Source organism: Procambarus clarkii, chromosome 9 (assembly GCF_040958095.1).
Source record: "Procambarus clarkii isolate CNS0578487 chromosome 9, FALCON_Pclarkii_2.0, whole genome shotgun sequence".
NCBI lineage: Eukaryota > Metazoa > Arthropoda > Malacostraca > Decapoda > Cambaridae > Procambarus > Procambarus clarkii.
The window spans coordinates 17,430,267-17,447,219 of NC_091158.1; the positions used below are offsets into that span (position 1 = coordinate 17,430,267).

General features: G+C 37.7%; 1 protein-coding gene across 1 annotated transcript; it reads right to left on the reverse strand.

Moving 5' to 3' along the window:
• Nucleotides 1–2,020: 2,020 nt before the first annotated feature.
• Nucleotides 2,021–16,656, reverse strand: LOC138362825 (axoneme-associated protein mst101(2)-like). Its single transcript, XM_069321392.1, has 4 exons — nucleotides 16,600–16,656; nucleotides 15,608–15,853; nucleotides 14,961–15,476; nucleotides 2,021–2,815 (listed from the first exon to the last, which is right to left on the reverse strand). The coding sequence occupies exons 1-4, from the start codon at nucleotides 16,654–16,656 to the stop codon at nucleotides 2,021–2,023; spliced, it is 1,614 nt and encodes a 537-aa protein (XP_069177493.1).
• Nucleotides 16,657–16,953: the final 297 nt, after the last annotated feature.

Genomic DNA, 16,953 nt, shown 5'->3' on the forward strand with positions numbered 1-16,953 from the left:
AAATCACAATAGCGTGATATATCAAATGAACAAATCCACAAGGGCCTCGATAAGGGTTCGAACCTAGGCACTGAGTGTCCCCAGACGCGCTCTAGTCAACTGTACCAAGACATGGTAAAAAGAATTGTAGCCGGGAGTGCTACTGCCCTCACGAGGATCATCCCTAGGCTTCCACTGAAGTCTATCCGGAGTTTCATACACAATTTCCCCCATGCACTCGGGCTCTGTCAACCAAAGTCAACTAGGTAGTTAACAAACTAGTTGCCTAGTTGACTAGGGAGTGTGCGTTGTAACACCCTACCGCATAAGTTCGAACCCTAATCAAAGCCCTTGTGAATTTGTTCAATAATATTATTATTATTAGTAATAGTATTAATCCTATATAATCATTGAAGCTTCTGAGAACAAGAATTAAATTATATGGCTTGGAAACCTGCCAATTTCATGATATTTTACAATAAATTTAGTTAAGGATAAAACCTACACACATGTAATAGTGTATTGTATGTAAAGGTTTACTCCAAGACTTTTGCACTCTTCCGAGTGCTTTGTCAAGGCTAATCAACGGCTCAACATCTCCAACGACTAATAGCGTTGAGTTGTAAGTTTTGTCCAACCCATATTCTCAGACCTTGATAAAGCATTGTGGAGAGTGGGGAAGACTTGGAATAAATCTTTATATAAAATTTACAAATACATGATTGTGGGTTTTTATCCTTTGCTACTATGTGAGAAGACATTACGATTTCTTAATATAATTAGCAATTATATCTAGAGCTATCTGGAGTAAATTAGTTCTTTTTTTAATCATAGTATTCATTATAACTTTCGATCTGTCATAAAAAAGTATTCATTTTACGCTCATATTCATTAGCACACAAAGTACTAAAAATATATAAAAATCATTTCTCTCGCGTCGTATCAAAGACACAAGGAAATGATGCTTTTGAAGAAATATAACTTACACATTTTGTGTTCTTGTGTAAGGTCTTTTAAACAATGTTAAACTGGGAATTGGGAATTGCAAATATTTGTGCCAACTAACATCAGTTGTATATTGAACCTATAGTGCCTAAAGCCCTTGCATTGTTGAGTAGTATTACAATACTCGTGTACATTGTTTCTCCTTTTTACCCTTGTTTACTCACCCCCCTTCACTAGAAACTGTGTATATGTATTCTTTTGTTTCCGTGAAAAGGCAGAATCTGAGTTTGTTTGAAGAAAGTCTGCAGAGTGGTTCAAATGTTGAGTAATTCAAACAACAGAGACTCGCACTTCTCCTCGAGCTTAATCTCTGTCTCTGAAGTATGTCTTTCCCAATATGTGAGTCTGTGTGTGTGTGTGTGTATTCACCCAGCTGAAGTTGGATTTCATCTCTTGGGTCTTACCTCCCATGCAGACGTTGAGACACAATAAAGTGGCTAAAGAGTTGATATACAACCTACAAATCTGGAAATGATGAAAGAACAACGTTTCGGTCTGTTCCGGACCATTATCAAGTCGTGTAGTGGTCTAGGACGGACCGAAACGTCGTCAATTCTTCATATTCAGTTGTGTGGGTTGTGTATCTGCTACTAAACTGATCAAAGTATTATACGTTGGTAATAATAGAGAAGGGCGAGTATTATGTGGCTAAAGAGTTTTAGCCACATAATACTCACATTACTAATGTTCTAGTAATACATTACAAGGGAAAAATGCCGATATACACAAATAATGAATCTAAAATCAATAAAATCTTATTTTTCCGTTTTTTTTTTGGGTTCGTGCCTTTTAAATATCACGTACTTCTTGCGTAACTTTTGTTTTTCTTCTGACTGACTGACCTAAAATGTCTCCCCATAAACGGCGCAGTAATTAAATTTCAAGGTGATTTGTCCTCCAAAAGTTTTAACTTCTTCTTCTTCTTCTTTTAACTTCGCAGCCAAGGCGTAGTCTGAAGCTTGAACGTTGTTATCGTAGAGTGTTTTCTGGTAACTCGTAAGTGTTTTTCGACTCTCAAAATGTCTCTTAACTCTTTTTAAGTTGTTTCTCGATTCTTAAACGAAGAATTCTTATTTATAGGGAAGGCATACGTCTGGTAGTGTGATGACAACTGGTTCTTATAGGTTGATAACCGGCTCTTATTGGCTGATAACCGGCTCTTATTGGCTGATAACCGGCTCTTATTGGCTGATAACCGGCTCTTATTGGCTGATAACCGGCTCTTATTGGCTGATAACCGGCTCTTATTGGCTGATAACCGGCTCTTATTTACTGATAACCGGCTCTTATTGACTGATAACCGGCTCTTATTGGCTGATAACCGGCTCTTATTGGCTGATAACCGGCTCTTATTGGCTGATAACCGGCTCTTATTTACTGATAACCGGCTCTTATTGACTGATAACCGGCTCTTATTGGCTGATAACCGGCTCTTATTGGCTGATAACCGGCTCTTATTGGCTGATAACCGGCTCTTATTGGCTGATAACCGGCTCTTATTGGCTGATAACCGGCTCTTATTGGCTGATAACCGGCTCTTATTGACTGATAACCGGCTCTTATTGACTGATAACCGGCTCTTATTGGCTGATAACTGGCTCTTATTGGCTGATAACCGGCTCTTATTGGCTGATAACCGGCTCTTATTTACTGATAACCGGCTCTTATTGACTGATAACCGGCTCTTATTGGCTGATAACTGGCTCTTATAGGCTGATACCCGGCTCTTATAGGCTGATAACCGGCTCTTATTGGCTGATAACCGGCTCTTATTGGCTGATAACCGGCTCTTATAGGCTGATAACCGGCTCTTATAGGCTGATAACCGGCTCTTATAGGCAGACAAGCTTTAACTTGTAAGGATTTACATAGCGTTGTGATTTGCAATCTACGCTAACCCACTAACTCTATTAATTCGGGAAAGCCTTCATCAACAGTGCTTTTATTTTTTATTTTTACTAAAAGATTAAATTTACAATAGTCCACAGCCTACAGACATAAATGAGTGTCGTATTTCCAGACAATAGCAAGCAAAAATGGTCTCTACCAATGTTGCTATGTGTTTCTATTGACGTAAATGCTGTCATTCCTTCAGACTTTAATACTAACAAAAACATGTTGTCATTGATACCGATGCTAACAGAAATGCTATGATTGCTACCGATAATAAAACTAACGAAAATGCTGGCATGGCTACTGATACTAACGTCAGTGCTGTTAATCTGCTGATTATTAAACTAATGTTAATGCCTCCATTGCTACTGGTACTAATCGCAGCGAAAATGTTGTCATTTCTATTGATTCTAATATATTTTAAAATAATTATGCTGTCTAAACAAGCATTATCCGGAGTAATATGTGTTGCCTTTAAGAAGTTAGGTAAAGTTGTCAGATGAAGTAAAGACATTAATCAAGAATGCATATGGCCAGAAAATTAACAATATCATTAAGATTCCCGAGAAATTTCGCAGGAAAATTTCATATTTCATACGAAATTACCTTTTAATAAGAAAATACGTGCTTTTAAACAATAATTTTTAAACAACATTGAAAACTAAAGTGTTGGACCCTCAGGAAATGTGAACACTAATAGATGATGTATTTAACTTCCTCGGAAAAATACAACCAGAGTTTACCTTTGACTTGAACTATGCTCAGAAGTAGAGTACACCTGGTGAGTGGTCAGCAAGTTTATTTCGTAACCTTCATAACCTCACACTAAACCAAACCAAATTTCATTCACTAAACAGATGCTGGATTTAGGGAGCAAAGTGCTTGAATTCTGTTTGTCCTTTGATTCGTGACATTTATAATTCCTGGTTTTAGTAATTAGACTCTAACATATATTCGAGAGAAATGAATTTCAAAGTATCTGAGTTAATGCTCATTACATATTTGCTCACTAATATTTAGGTTCACAAATTTTGCATGATAAGCTTCGCAGCTCACACTCAAACTATTAATACGCAGAGTATTTTTATATTATCTCTAGTTACTTTATCAATTACGTTATATATTAAAATATATTGAACTTATGACATTTCATCTGATTCACTCACTATTAAACATATACTATTAAAATCTAAATTATATTTAAATGTAATAAAAACTCTAAATAATAATATACAACAATGTTCGTAAATCATAAATATCATAAACTAATTATAGAAATTATACGTTATAATTTTCAAGCTCATTAATCTTCTTGTGTTGTGAGGATACTGGGAAAAATTGGCCATCTTTTCCAACTTTTCCTTTCCAAAAAATTTGCAACCACGATTTCTTCCCGTCGTCTTAACTTCACGAGGGACCTTAGGAGCATACGAAGCATCACACTTGGTGATCAGGTTCGTACATAATATTAGAAAACTCACCTTAATCACGGAAGATGCAAATTCTTTAGAAATTATCGTATTAATATGCAACAATATTTGTTTCTAGTGACCGCAGCTGAATGAGAGAGAGAGAGAGAGAGAGAGAGAGAGAGAGAGAGAGAGAGAGAGAGAGAGAGAGAGAGAGAGAGAGAGAGAGAGAGAGATCTATTTATTCGCTATCCATTGGATTTTTATACATTCACGCCGCATAGAGTGCGTGCAGTATGGTCATTTGCGTCGTCGACTCGTAAGCAACTATAATTGGTCCTGGGTTCGATTCCAGGGCAGAGGGAAACATACACTTGAAAGTTAGTCCCGCTTGTAGCACCATTCGGTTAGTTGGTTCAGCCGTTATGTCACTTGATTCATTTAGAAGAGATTGTAAGTGGTTTAAATAGCATTTCTGTATCTGACATTAGGATTGCGCGTGCGTGTATGTGTGTGTCTGTGTCTGTGTGTGTGTGTGTCTGTGTCTGTGTGTGTGTGTGTCTGTGTGTGTGTGTGTGTGTGTGTTAGAAGGTCATTTTCTTAGTTAATCAGGCAGTCAGTCAACCAGCTTATCAATCAATCGATCCATTAAGTATCTTTCGATTAAATTATTTAGACGGTTGATAAATCAATCCGTCAGCAAATCAGTTACTCAATTACTCTATCAGTCATAAGCTAATAGACTCACTCAAACAATTGGAAATGAAATTACTCATTGAATGAAGGATGGTGTCTGATTGAAAATAGATATCTTGTCAATTGACATGACAATACATGTATCAATCGAACACTTACTCAATAAAAATTAGCTTAGTTGATTAAAAAAATTATTAAGTCCAAACAAGCTTGACGTCCAGGAAAACATCACATCTAAAAGGCATCACGTCCAAAAAAGCATCACATCCCAAAATATCAAGTCCAAAAACATCCTCACACATAGAAAACATCACGTCCCCTAAAAAAAAAAGACATACAACATACACCACATCCAAGAAAGCAGCGTCCGAATGTAAACGACGCGTTTCCCATTTTTTATAAATGTTTAAGATACACAACAGGTTGGTTTCTCCAAGCTGATGCGAATGAACCCTTTACTAGTGAATGAACTTTCACTTTCTTTCACTTTCATATTTACAGAACGACTATTTTTTTTTATTTTTACCTCTCAATACCGTCATTGAAAATAAATAAATAAAATAGACTCCATTCACGACGGAACTTTATTTCCTCTGTAGACAGCTTACTCAACGTATCAAGGTGAAAGTCCATCATGTCTTAGGAAACGTCTATCATGTCTTAGGACATGTCTATCATGTCATGGGATAAATGTAATGAATATTGAATGAGTTTAAGCGGTATTATCTCCCCCAGTCGGTGAGGTGATTTGATCTTTCGTGACTGCGTTCGTGAGATAAGGAATTCGAATGAACGCCCCCAAAAAGAGGGGGGTTTTGGTAGCCATTCAACTTTTTTAATGTGTTAAAATCGCATTTTATTTGCGATCCTCAGTAAAATATATTGTTAATGTAAAATTGGGACACTGGGGACTGATTTTAGTTGTTGATGTTAACCACAATATTGGTCTACAGTTACTCGAGGTAACCACTATACTGGTCGACAGTTACTCTAGGTAACCACCATATTGGTCTACAGTTACTCTAGGTAACCACCATATTGGTCTACAGTTACTCTAGGTAACCACCATATTGGTCTACAGTTACTCTAGGTAACCACCATATTGGTCTACAGTTACTCGAAGTAACCACCATATTGGTCTACAGTTACTCGAAGTAACCACCATATTGGTCTACAGTTACTCGAAGTAACCACCATATTGGTCTACAGTTACTCGAAGTAACCACCATATTGGTCTACAGTTACTCGAAGTAACCACCATATTGGTCTACAGTTACTCGAAGTAACCACCATATTGGTCTACAGTTACTCGAAGTAACCACCATATTGGTCTACAGTTACTCTAGGTAACCACCATATTGGTCTACAGTTACTCTAGGTAAACCACCATATTGGTCTACAGTTACTCTAGGTAACCACCATATTGGTCTACAGTTACTCTAGGTAACCACCATATTGGTCTACAGTTACTCTAGGTAACCACCATATTGGTCTACAGTTACTCTAGGTAACCACCATATTGGTCTACAGTTACTCTAGGTAACCACCATATTGGTCTACAGTTACTCAAAGTAACAAACCGTTTGGAAAGTCACAGTAGCTAAACAGAAAAAGTAAATAATTACCAATATAATTGCCAATAACGGGGATTATTTAAGTAACTTTGGTATGAAGGATAACGAGTCTATTAAACAACGGAGTTCCAGAGGCCGGTATCCTACGGGAGCGTCCAGTGCTGCTGGTACACACAGCTCGCTACAATAATACTTACAGCACTATAATAATACTTACAACATAATAAATGATGTAAGTGAAAATCGTAAGTGAAAGCCCGAAATGAATTAACACCTCCCATATGCTGGGTTTGTTAGATCTCTTATAAAATATTGCTTTTAAACATTATGGAAACAGGAACGTACCTTAAAATAATTGGTTGGTTCCGGTCGTTCGAAGAGCTATCGTTCTTACCTGTAATGACATGAAAGGAAATTAAATAATATTATTTAGCGTAATGCGTTTTACTCATTTCAATCCTCATACACTATATGTATGATCTCTCGTGACTGCGTTCGTGAGATAAGGAATTCGAATGGACGCCCAAAAAAGGGGGGTTTTGATAGCCATTCTACATTTTTAATGTGTTAAAATCGCAAATAAAAATTAACTACAAAAATAACTACATGTAAAATAACTACATTTTAATCTACATTATATTAGCAGGTCAGGTAAAAAAGGGGTCTTCTGAGACTCGTGGAGACTGCTTACCTTGTGTACGTTGTCTAGAGTAAGGTCAACACTGCCTGGAACAAGGTCACGTACACATATCTTGCAAGACGCAAGCATTCAACACTGGACGAAGAAATAGAGGTGCCAATAAGTATATCACTCTACCACAACAGTGTAGGAATGTGTTCGACTGGTATGTCCGTCAGAACACTGTTCTTTTCCAAGTCTGCATTTAGTTACGAACGGAAGTAGCGGTGTTTCCTGCCCTGGGTTCTAGTTTATTCAAGTACTCACTATATAATAACACTAATGATAACACGCATATTTCGCGTCACAATAAAAAAATTCACTGTGAATACTTGCTGCTCGTACCCGGCAGCTGTGGAGTGTTCAGTTTTCCAGTATTAAGTACGACGTTTCTGTCTCACTCACCACAACATAACTTTCACCAACAATAACAAAGACTCTAATGACCTGACCCGTGGAGGTAACAACCTGTCCTCAGGTTAGGCTCGTTAAGCGGCTACCGCCCCCAAGAAACATTCGTAAATTTTAGCGCAGTATTAAAACTACGTTTCTTCTCATATGCAAGTTATTATTATGAAAGTTCCAGGTATAGCTAGGAGTAGGTTAGAATAATTGTTTAGGTTCTATTGGCGATTATTTGAGTTTAAAGTACGTGGATGAGGCATTTCAACCTGTCCTCAGGCCAGGCTCGATAAGGCTGACGCCGAGCCCCAAGACGCAATTCAACAATTTTAACAAATTATCTATTAAAAATTGGTTTGTTCTTGTGTATATATTAATATTATTAAATATTAAAGTTGTGTACAGTTAGGCGTAGGTTAGGTTAGGTAAATAGAATCTGTCGGCGATTACTTGTATTTACCAACCCGTCCTCGACTTAAGTTCATTACATTCGGCGGTCGACCCCACAGACGCTTTCTAAAATTTTAACATACTGTTCATTCAAAACAGTAATTTTCTCAAATATAAATTAATATTTTATATATTACCATATTGTACATGTATAGGCATAGGTTAGATGTTAAGGTTCTGTTGGCGATTATTTGTATTTGTAATATGTGGGTGAAGCATTTACAGCAACCCGTCCTCCAAACAAAGACCCAAAAGTGATTCCATGCACCTGCCAAACCCCCTGTTTATGAATGAAAAACGGTTTATACACAACCCGTCCTCGACTCAAGTCCATTACATCCAGCGGTCGACCCCACAGACGCATTCATAAATTTTAATATGCTGTTCATTCAAAACGGGAATTTTCTCAAGTATAAATTAATATTATAATATATTAGCATATTGTGCATATATAGGCATAGGATAGGTTAGGTTAGGTGTTTAGGTTCTGTTGGCGATTATTTGTATTTGTAGTTCGTGGGTGAAGCATTTATAGCGTTGTGATTCGAACAAAATTCGTCAGTGAAGCACTTGTTCCGGATATGTTCGAACGTCAACAATTGTGAGTCGTGTGTAAACCGCTTTTCATTCATAAACAGGGGGTTTGGCGGGTGCATGGAATCACTTTTGGATCTTTGTTTGGGGGACGGGCTTTTATACATGACTCACAACTGATTTCCGGAACACTTCCGGAACAAGTGCTTCACTGACAACTTTTGTTCGAACCACAACGCTATAAATGCTTCACCCACGTATTAAAAATACAAATAATCACCAACAGAACCTAAGAACCTAACGTAACCTATGCCTATATATGCAGAATATGCTAATATATTATAATATTAATTTATATTGGAGAAAATTCCTGTTTTGAATGAACAACATGTATAAATTTATGAATGCGACTGTGGGGTCGACCGCTGGATGTAATGAACTTGAGTCGAAGACGGATTGCCCAAAACATAGGCCATATACTTCATCAATTTCATTATGTTCGAAGCTCATCTTTGTAAAGCGCCGTCATCGTAACAGATCGAACTTATCAACAAAAGCCAAATGTTCGTTAATCCATCCGCTAAATCCCCAATTCATTAATGAGAAAAAAGTTTTACAAACGACTCACGACTGATGACGTTCGAACATTTCTCGAACAGTGCTTCGCTGACGACCCATATTCGTTTTATTTCCGGGGGTCGGATCCTCAAAAGGCGTTAGTTGTGATTAATGATGGACGTCTTGTGATGATTGTATCGTAACTAATTAAATTGTAACTAAACTCACATAACATTCTCTATATTAATAGTATAGTTAATAAAAAGTAAGAAAGTATAGTTAATAATTTTCATAACAACTGCAGGGTAACAGAGGCATGTTAGGTCCAACTCTTTTAGTCTGCTTTCATATTTCATACCAAAGGAGCAACCCGTTCTCGCAAATTCGTAAAGTCAATATTGACTTATTAACTATGTGCATAGGTGATATACTAAACATAATAGATACCCTTAAAAAGATTCATAGAAAACACCAACCTTACCTAACCTTGTTAGTATCTTAAGATAAGCATCTTATTGCTTCGTAATTACAATTATTACTTAACCTATACCTATTATAGGTTAGGTAATAATTGTAATTACGAAGCAATAAGATGCTTATCTTAACATACTAAGTAGGTTAGGTAAGGTCGGTGTTTTCTATGAATCTTTTTAAGGGTATCTATTATGTTAAGTATGTCACCTATGCACCTATTTAATAAGTCAATATTGACTTATTAAATTTGCGAGAACGGGTTGAAAGGAGAGAGAGAGAAAGAGAGAGAGAGAGAGAGAGAGAGAGAGAGAGAGAGAGAGAGAGAGAGAGAGAGAGAGAGAGAGAGAGAGAGAGAGAGAGAGAGAGAGAGAGAGAATGCAGTAAAGGGAAAATAAAGGCAAGAAAAACCTGTTAAATCTGTGTGAAGGTAACCTGGGGAGAAATTACTTTACTACAGTCAAGTTACGTTGACAGGGATACCAATTTATGGAATGAGTCGGAAGCTGTCTCACAAAAGTTCACATAAAACGCGACAGTGCGAGTGTGGTTCTGTGTGTGTGTGTGTGTGTGAGTGTGTGTGTGTGTGTGTGTGTGTGTGTGTGTGTGTGTGTGTGTGTGTGTGTGTGTGTGTGTGTGTGTGTGTGTGTGTGTGTGTGTGGCTATAGGGTACGAAGAACATTACCTTTCACCTTAGCAAATGATGTCTCTCCCGAGTAGTATACTCAGGCTTTCGTCTAGTCATTTACTCTTTCATTAGCATTCCGAGCTGAACAGGGATAGAAGGAGGCTTTAAATTCTAATGATACTGTACTGTTTAAAGTATCAACTATTACTTTTTTGTATAATATTCATGATGTCTTGCACATGTTTCGACTTGAGATGCCCCGAGCTAGTCAAGGTATGTTTTGGTTTTAATATTTGGTGCAAAATTTGTATTTGAGTTTATGGTCCTCTTATTGTCTGTCTGTCTGTCTGTCTGTCTGTCTGTCTGTCTGTCTGTCTGTCTGTCTGTCTGTCTGTCTGTCTGTCTGTCTGTCTGTCTCTCTCTCTCTCTCTCTCTCTCTCTCTCTCTCTCTCTCTCTCTCTCTCTCTCTCTCTCTCTCTCTCTCTCTCCTCGCTGCCTGCCAGAGTCGTCATTTCTCAGCACATTCTCTCTAGCACTTTGAACTTTCACACTGAGTGTTGGTAAATGTACCTCTGTATCGGAGTTGGGGGAAATATATGCACGTCGCTCTCTTGCCAAAACTTCCAGCCCAACTTCGACAGAAAATCATATATTCCTCTAAACGAGAAACTTCACTCGTCCCAGGAGGCAAATGCACTTAGGTCCTGAAGTTTTGGCTATATGAATGTGTAAGGTATGTAAATGCTGGGAACTAATTTTACATCCTGATGGTATTTGTCTCCTAGATGCTCGGAAAGGTAACGTAGGAATGCAACTTTTTAGCTGAAAAGGGGAGAAGGGGGAATGTGTATATGGGTGTTTGGTTGTATGGATTATGTATATATATATATATATATATATATATATATATATTTCTTGCCTTCATTTTCCCTTTACCGCATTCTCTCTCTCTCTCTCTCTCTCTCTCTCTCTCTCTCTCTCTCTCTCTCTCTCTCTCTCTCTCTCTCTATTTCTCTCTGATATAATTAAAATTCACCTTTATTTCACGGTTTTATTTCATTTTATTTTTTTCAGAGATTTCTGTACAAAGAGCTCGTCCGTTCTCCGTAAAATGAAACTGGAATTGGCTACGTACTTTTAGCTTTCATTGACTAAAGTTCTCTCGATCTAGTACTTCCCTATTTCACTTTTCTTAATTCCAATTCAAGCTGACGCAGATCAACAGCAACACAAATTTCTGTAGATTCTCAGCACCTTATTTTCTTTAACTGAATTTTGTAAACGAATTAAAATTATAGCAATAAATCGAATATTTTTCACAGCGGGATTGCTAAAGCTGAAATATTCACTAGAATTGAAATAGATTATCTCGTGGGCTTATATACCAATTTTTTATTCCATATTTTTTTAGACACAAAATACAATATTAATTTAGATTCTGTCACTAAGTCTATTGATGCCTATATAGATATATATTTATATATATATATATATATATATATATATATATATATATATATATATATATATATATATATATATATATATATATATATATATATATATATATATATATATATATATATATATTATTAAATATGACCGAAAAAGTAAGAGTAATAATTCTAACACGAATTTTCTCAATCTTTCGTACATTTCTTTTCACTGTTGGATGAAATTAATACCCTATTAATGCCACCTCTTGTTCTGTCTTGTGTTGATGAAATTAATACCCTATTAATGCCACCTCACCCCATCCACCTCACTAAAATGTAGATATAAAATCGGAGATGCGTAAGTTCTATTCAGTTGTGTATTTGTAAACTAAAGTCTTTGAAAATGTAATAAGTTTTACGAAACGCGCTCGTGTCGCGTCAGACTAGAAATAAAAATGAATTTTGGAGAATTGATTTTTGATTTACCTCCAACAGTGAAAAGAAATGTACGAAAGATTGAGAAAATTCGTGTTAGAATTATTAATCTTACTTTTTCGGTCATATTTAATAATATATGTCTACAGGAAAGACTGCTACCAAAATATACTAATATATATATATATATATATATATATATATATATATATATATATATATATATATATATATATATATATATATATATATATACTCGGAACAGGTGAAAAAGGAGTTACGAGCAGGCTGCCACAATGCCAGGATGGAGGAAATATATTTACACCATTCCAAGTTATCCCTCTGTCCCGGAACGCATTCCATAGAAATCACTTATGACATCCTTTCTGATTCAATGTAAGTTCACGTTTCAATTTTGTTAAAAAGAGACTAAGATAGAAATTGGATCTAAGCTGATACAAACACGTGAGGTAACAGAGTATGCATATAGAATAACAATGATGCATATTTTCATTTGCAGATACAGTCACACCTGTAAACGTGTATTTCCTGGCCTGAACACACACACACACACACACACACACACACACACTCACACACACGCACACACACACACACACACACACACACATACACACACACACACACACACACACACACACACACACACACACACACACACACACACACACACACACGCACTAAGGATTCTCATATATAAATTTTAATCACCCTTTTTTAGTTTCTAATCACAATGATTTGTTATCGCAGGTTTCTACAGGTTTATCTGGATGCTGGCAGCCTTGTTGATTCATCTCTTGTCAGTGTTCAGTCAGTTTTTGTTAAGGATAAACGAGGAGATTTTTTTCTTTCCAGGCTTTATTTGAACTCTGTCTTCAGCTAAATGATGCGATCGACAAACTGAGGGAAGTGGTCCAGTGTTTGTGAGAGTGTGTGTGAACAAGGATTATCCACAAGCGAGGGACAGAGACTCAACTAGATTGCTGGAAGATGATGATCAGACGAGAGAAACACAGAAAAGAAAGCTACTTACAATGGCGTTGAAAAGGATTACTATTGTGCTGCCAGATGAGTTGAGTGAATAAGCGTTTTTCAGTGCAAGTATTTACTGCATTAGTCATAGGGTTGATTATATTTGTTCCCGTTCAAAAAACATCAGTAGATTAGGTTTTATTGCTAGTTTCATAATATTTTTAGTCGGTTAAGTGATCGTATCTGATATCCACATATTAAAATATGTGTTATTATATAGATGATAAAGTCAATATTTTGCAACAAGACTCCTCGTTTCCAACGAGAAAAATAATTTTGGACAATGGATTGGAATATCACCATAGCAATGGAGCACATATCACTGTGATGTTCATACTAAAAGTCGTGCACTTCACGTTTGACGAATGTACGTCTCGTCATCTGGTGGTTGTAAAACAGCATAGATATTGCAATATACATATTAGAAAAGAATCCTTAAAAATCCCAATATGTAGAGAGGAAACTGAACTAAGTGGAACTCAGGGAACGTTGACTCAAGAATCCTATTATGTTAAGGTAAGAAGAACTTGGACTTACATGACACAGTATATTTTATGTGAGAGCCTTATCGTAGCTTTGCCCGGCTACGATAGCCGCCCACCTCGCTGTACCGGACGCATTGTGGGAAATTTAATAGGTATTTGAAGAGGTCATATGGGTTTCGCGCGCGCGTGCGTGCGTGCGTGCGTGTGTGTGTGTGTGTGTGTGTGTGTGTGTGTGTGTGTGTGTGTGTGTGTGTGTGTGTGTGTGTGTGTGTGTGTGTGTGTGTATGTGTGTTTGTTTGAGAAAGAAATTTAGGAGAGAGACAGTTTGAGAGATAAGAGGAGTGTTTTCTTATGTGATAGAGAGACAGACTGCTAGAGGGATGGATAGGCTGATGGACTGACCAGTTGGGGGATGGACAGACTGGGGTAGGAGACGATACCCTTACGTTTGATAAAGGTGCAGAGCATTACACACGGGGGGGGGGAGGTGATATAGGGGGAGGATTTAAGAGAGTGTATGGAAAAAGAGTTTGACGTAGGGATTTGAAAGCAACCCTTTCCCCCTCCTCTCGAATAATACATTGCATTTTGACGTATAACTCACTCCCCCTAAGACCATAAACCGGTGTACTAAAAACCATAGTGGCTAGCAAAGTTGACAAATACATATGTATATACATCGATATATGTTTATGTATATATTGTTTCTACTTTTTTCTTTAGGGGGTCCTAACTTCAGTTCCTCTCATGTTTTTCTCCTTTCTCACGTTTTTTTTATCTTCCTCTTATCCACCTCTTTAATCATTCAATCATTCACGTCTTTAATTTTCCTGTCATTCACATCTTTAATCTTCTTGTCACCCACGTCTTTAGTCTTACTGTCACCCACGTCTTTAATCTTCCTGTCACTCACGTCTTTAATCTTCCTGTCACCCACGTCTTTAATCTTCCTGTCACTCACGTCTTTAATCTTCCTGTCACCCACGTCTTTAATCTTCCTGTCACCCACGTCTTTAATCTTCCTGTCACTCACGTCTTTAATCTTCCTGTCACCCACGTCTTTAATCTTCCTGTCACCCACGTCTTTAATCTTCCTGTCACTCACGTCTTTAATCTTCCTGTCACCCACGTCTTTAATCTTCCTGTCACTCACGTCTTTAATCTTCCTGTCACCCACGTCTTTAATCTTCCTGTCACTCACGTCTTTAATCTTCCTGTCACTCACGTCTTTAATCTTCCTGTCACCCACGTCTTAAATCTTCCTGTCACTCACGTCTTTAATCTTCCTGTCACCCACGTCTTTAATCTTCCTGTCACTCACGTCTTTAATCTTCCTGTCACCCACGTCTTTAATCTTCCTGTCACTCACGTCTTTAATCTTCCTGTCACTCACGTCTTTAATCTTCCTGTCACTCACGTCTTTAATTTTCTTGTCACCCACGTCTTTAATCTTCCTGTCACCCACGTCTTTAATCTTCCTGTCACTCACGTCTTTAATCTTCCTGTCACCCACGTCTTTAATCTTCCTGTCACTCACGTCTTTAATCTTCCTGTCACCCACGTCTTTAATCTTCCTGTCACTCACGTCTTTAATCTTCCTGTCACTCACGTCTTTAATCTTCCTGTCACTCACGTCTTTAATTTTCTTGTCACCCACGTCTTTAATCTTCCTGTCACCCACGTCTTTAATCTTCCTGTCACTCACGTCTTTAATCTTCCTGTCACTCACGTCTTTAATTTTCTTGTCACTCACGTCTTTAATCTTCCTGTCACCCTCGTCCTTAAACTCCTGTCACCCACGTCTTTAATCTTCCTGTCACCCACGTCCTTAATCTTCCTGTCACCCACGTCTTTAATCTTCCTGTCACCCACGTCCTTAATCTTCCTGTCACCCTCGTCCTTAAACTTCCTGTCACTCACGTCTTTAATCTTCCTGTCACCCACGTCCTTAATCTTCCTGTCACCCACGTCTTTAATCTTCCTGTCACCCACGTCTTTAATCTTACTGTCACCCACATCTTTAATCTTAATGTCACCCACGTCTTTAATCTTCCTGTCACCCACGTCTTTAATTTTCCTGTCACCCACGTCTTTAATCTTCCTGTCACTCACGTCCTTAATCTTCCTGTCACCTACGTTTTCTAATTCTTCTTTTCTCCTCTCATTCTACATCCCAGCAAACCTGCGTGTTATCTCTTCCCTTTCTCCTCCATCCCTCTGAACCTCCTTCCCTCCCTTCCAAGTCTTCCTACCCTCCTTTCCCTTCCTTGCCATCCACCTCATTCCTCCCCCAGTTTCCTCTCACCCGCCCCGTCCCATCCACCTCTCTGTCTCTCCACTCTGTTCCATCCTCCCCGTCCCGGCAGCCTCCCAAATGTCATATAGCGAGACAAGTTGACACAATGTCACACGGGCCGTAAGGGATGGAGAGTCTATCAGGACAGGGCCATTTCCTCCTCCTGTTCCTACGATGGTGGGAGGGGGATTATAATGATTCGTCTTGGGTGAAAGCGCCCCTTTCTGTGAGGATATATATATATATATATATATATATATATATATATATATATATATATATATATATATATATATATATATATAGACCACCTCTGGTGCAATTATAGGGACCGATAGCCTCAGAGAAGAAAATAAAGAGGAAAATCTTGTGGATTCTCACTGAACACTTTAATATTTTCTTTTCCTACTACCACTGTTCTGTCGGTAAGATGAGGAAAATATTTTATCGATCTATGATAGAGATCTCGGTAACTGCGTGATCTTTGATAGAGCCTAGTTGTTTGGGGGGTTGTCATTCGCCTTGTCAGAGATGTTGTCTTCTTGCATATATATTGAGATCATTAGGGCTGAAAGTCTGCAAGCAGGCAGGCAAGGGCAGAGACAACATTCTTCACTTTCTTCGTCTCTTTGGTGTTGGGAGAGTTCTTCACGCTTAAAGTCTTCTTATCCATTGTAGTATATATGTTGAACTTTATTTTTCAGATATAGTAGGGTGGTTAAGTTTCCAAAACAGCACCTTTATTTTTACTGTTTCTTGCATGTTTTATGTTTTCATATATTAGTTATTATCTAGATTTTCATGTGTGATATCTGAAGAGTGTTTGTTTGTTAGAGTCTTGATCTACATTTGTGTTTTGGTGGGTATAGGAGTCCAGGATCCCTACACCTTATTGGTTATTGGCACTGACAAGTGAGTGCATGAATATTTGGCTGAAGTTCTTCACTAGTGTCATTCATCTATTTTTATT

Coding starts and splice junctions, on each gene's coding strand:
- LOC138362825 (XM_069321392.1), bottom strand. CDS start 16,656: ATGGATAAGAAGACTTTAAGCGTGAAGAACTCTCCCAACACCAAAGAG. Junction 15,854..16,599: donor ACACCAAAGAGACGAAGAAA/GTGAAGAATGTT, acceptor GCTGGGATGTAG/AATGAGAGGAGAAAAGAAGA. Junction 15,477..15,607: donor GTGACAGGAAGATTAAAGAC/GTGAGTGACAGG, acceptor CGTGGGTGACAG/GAGTTTAAGGACGAGGGTGA.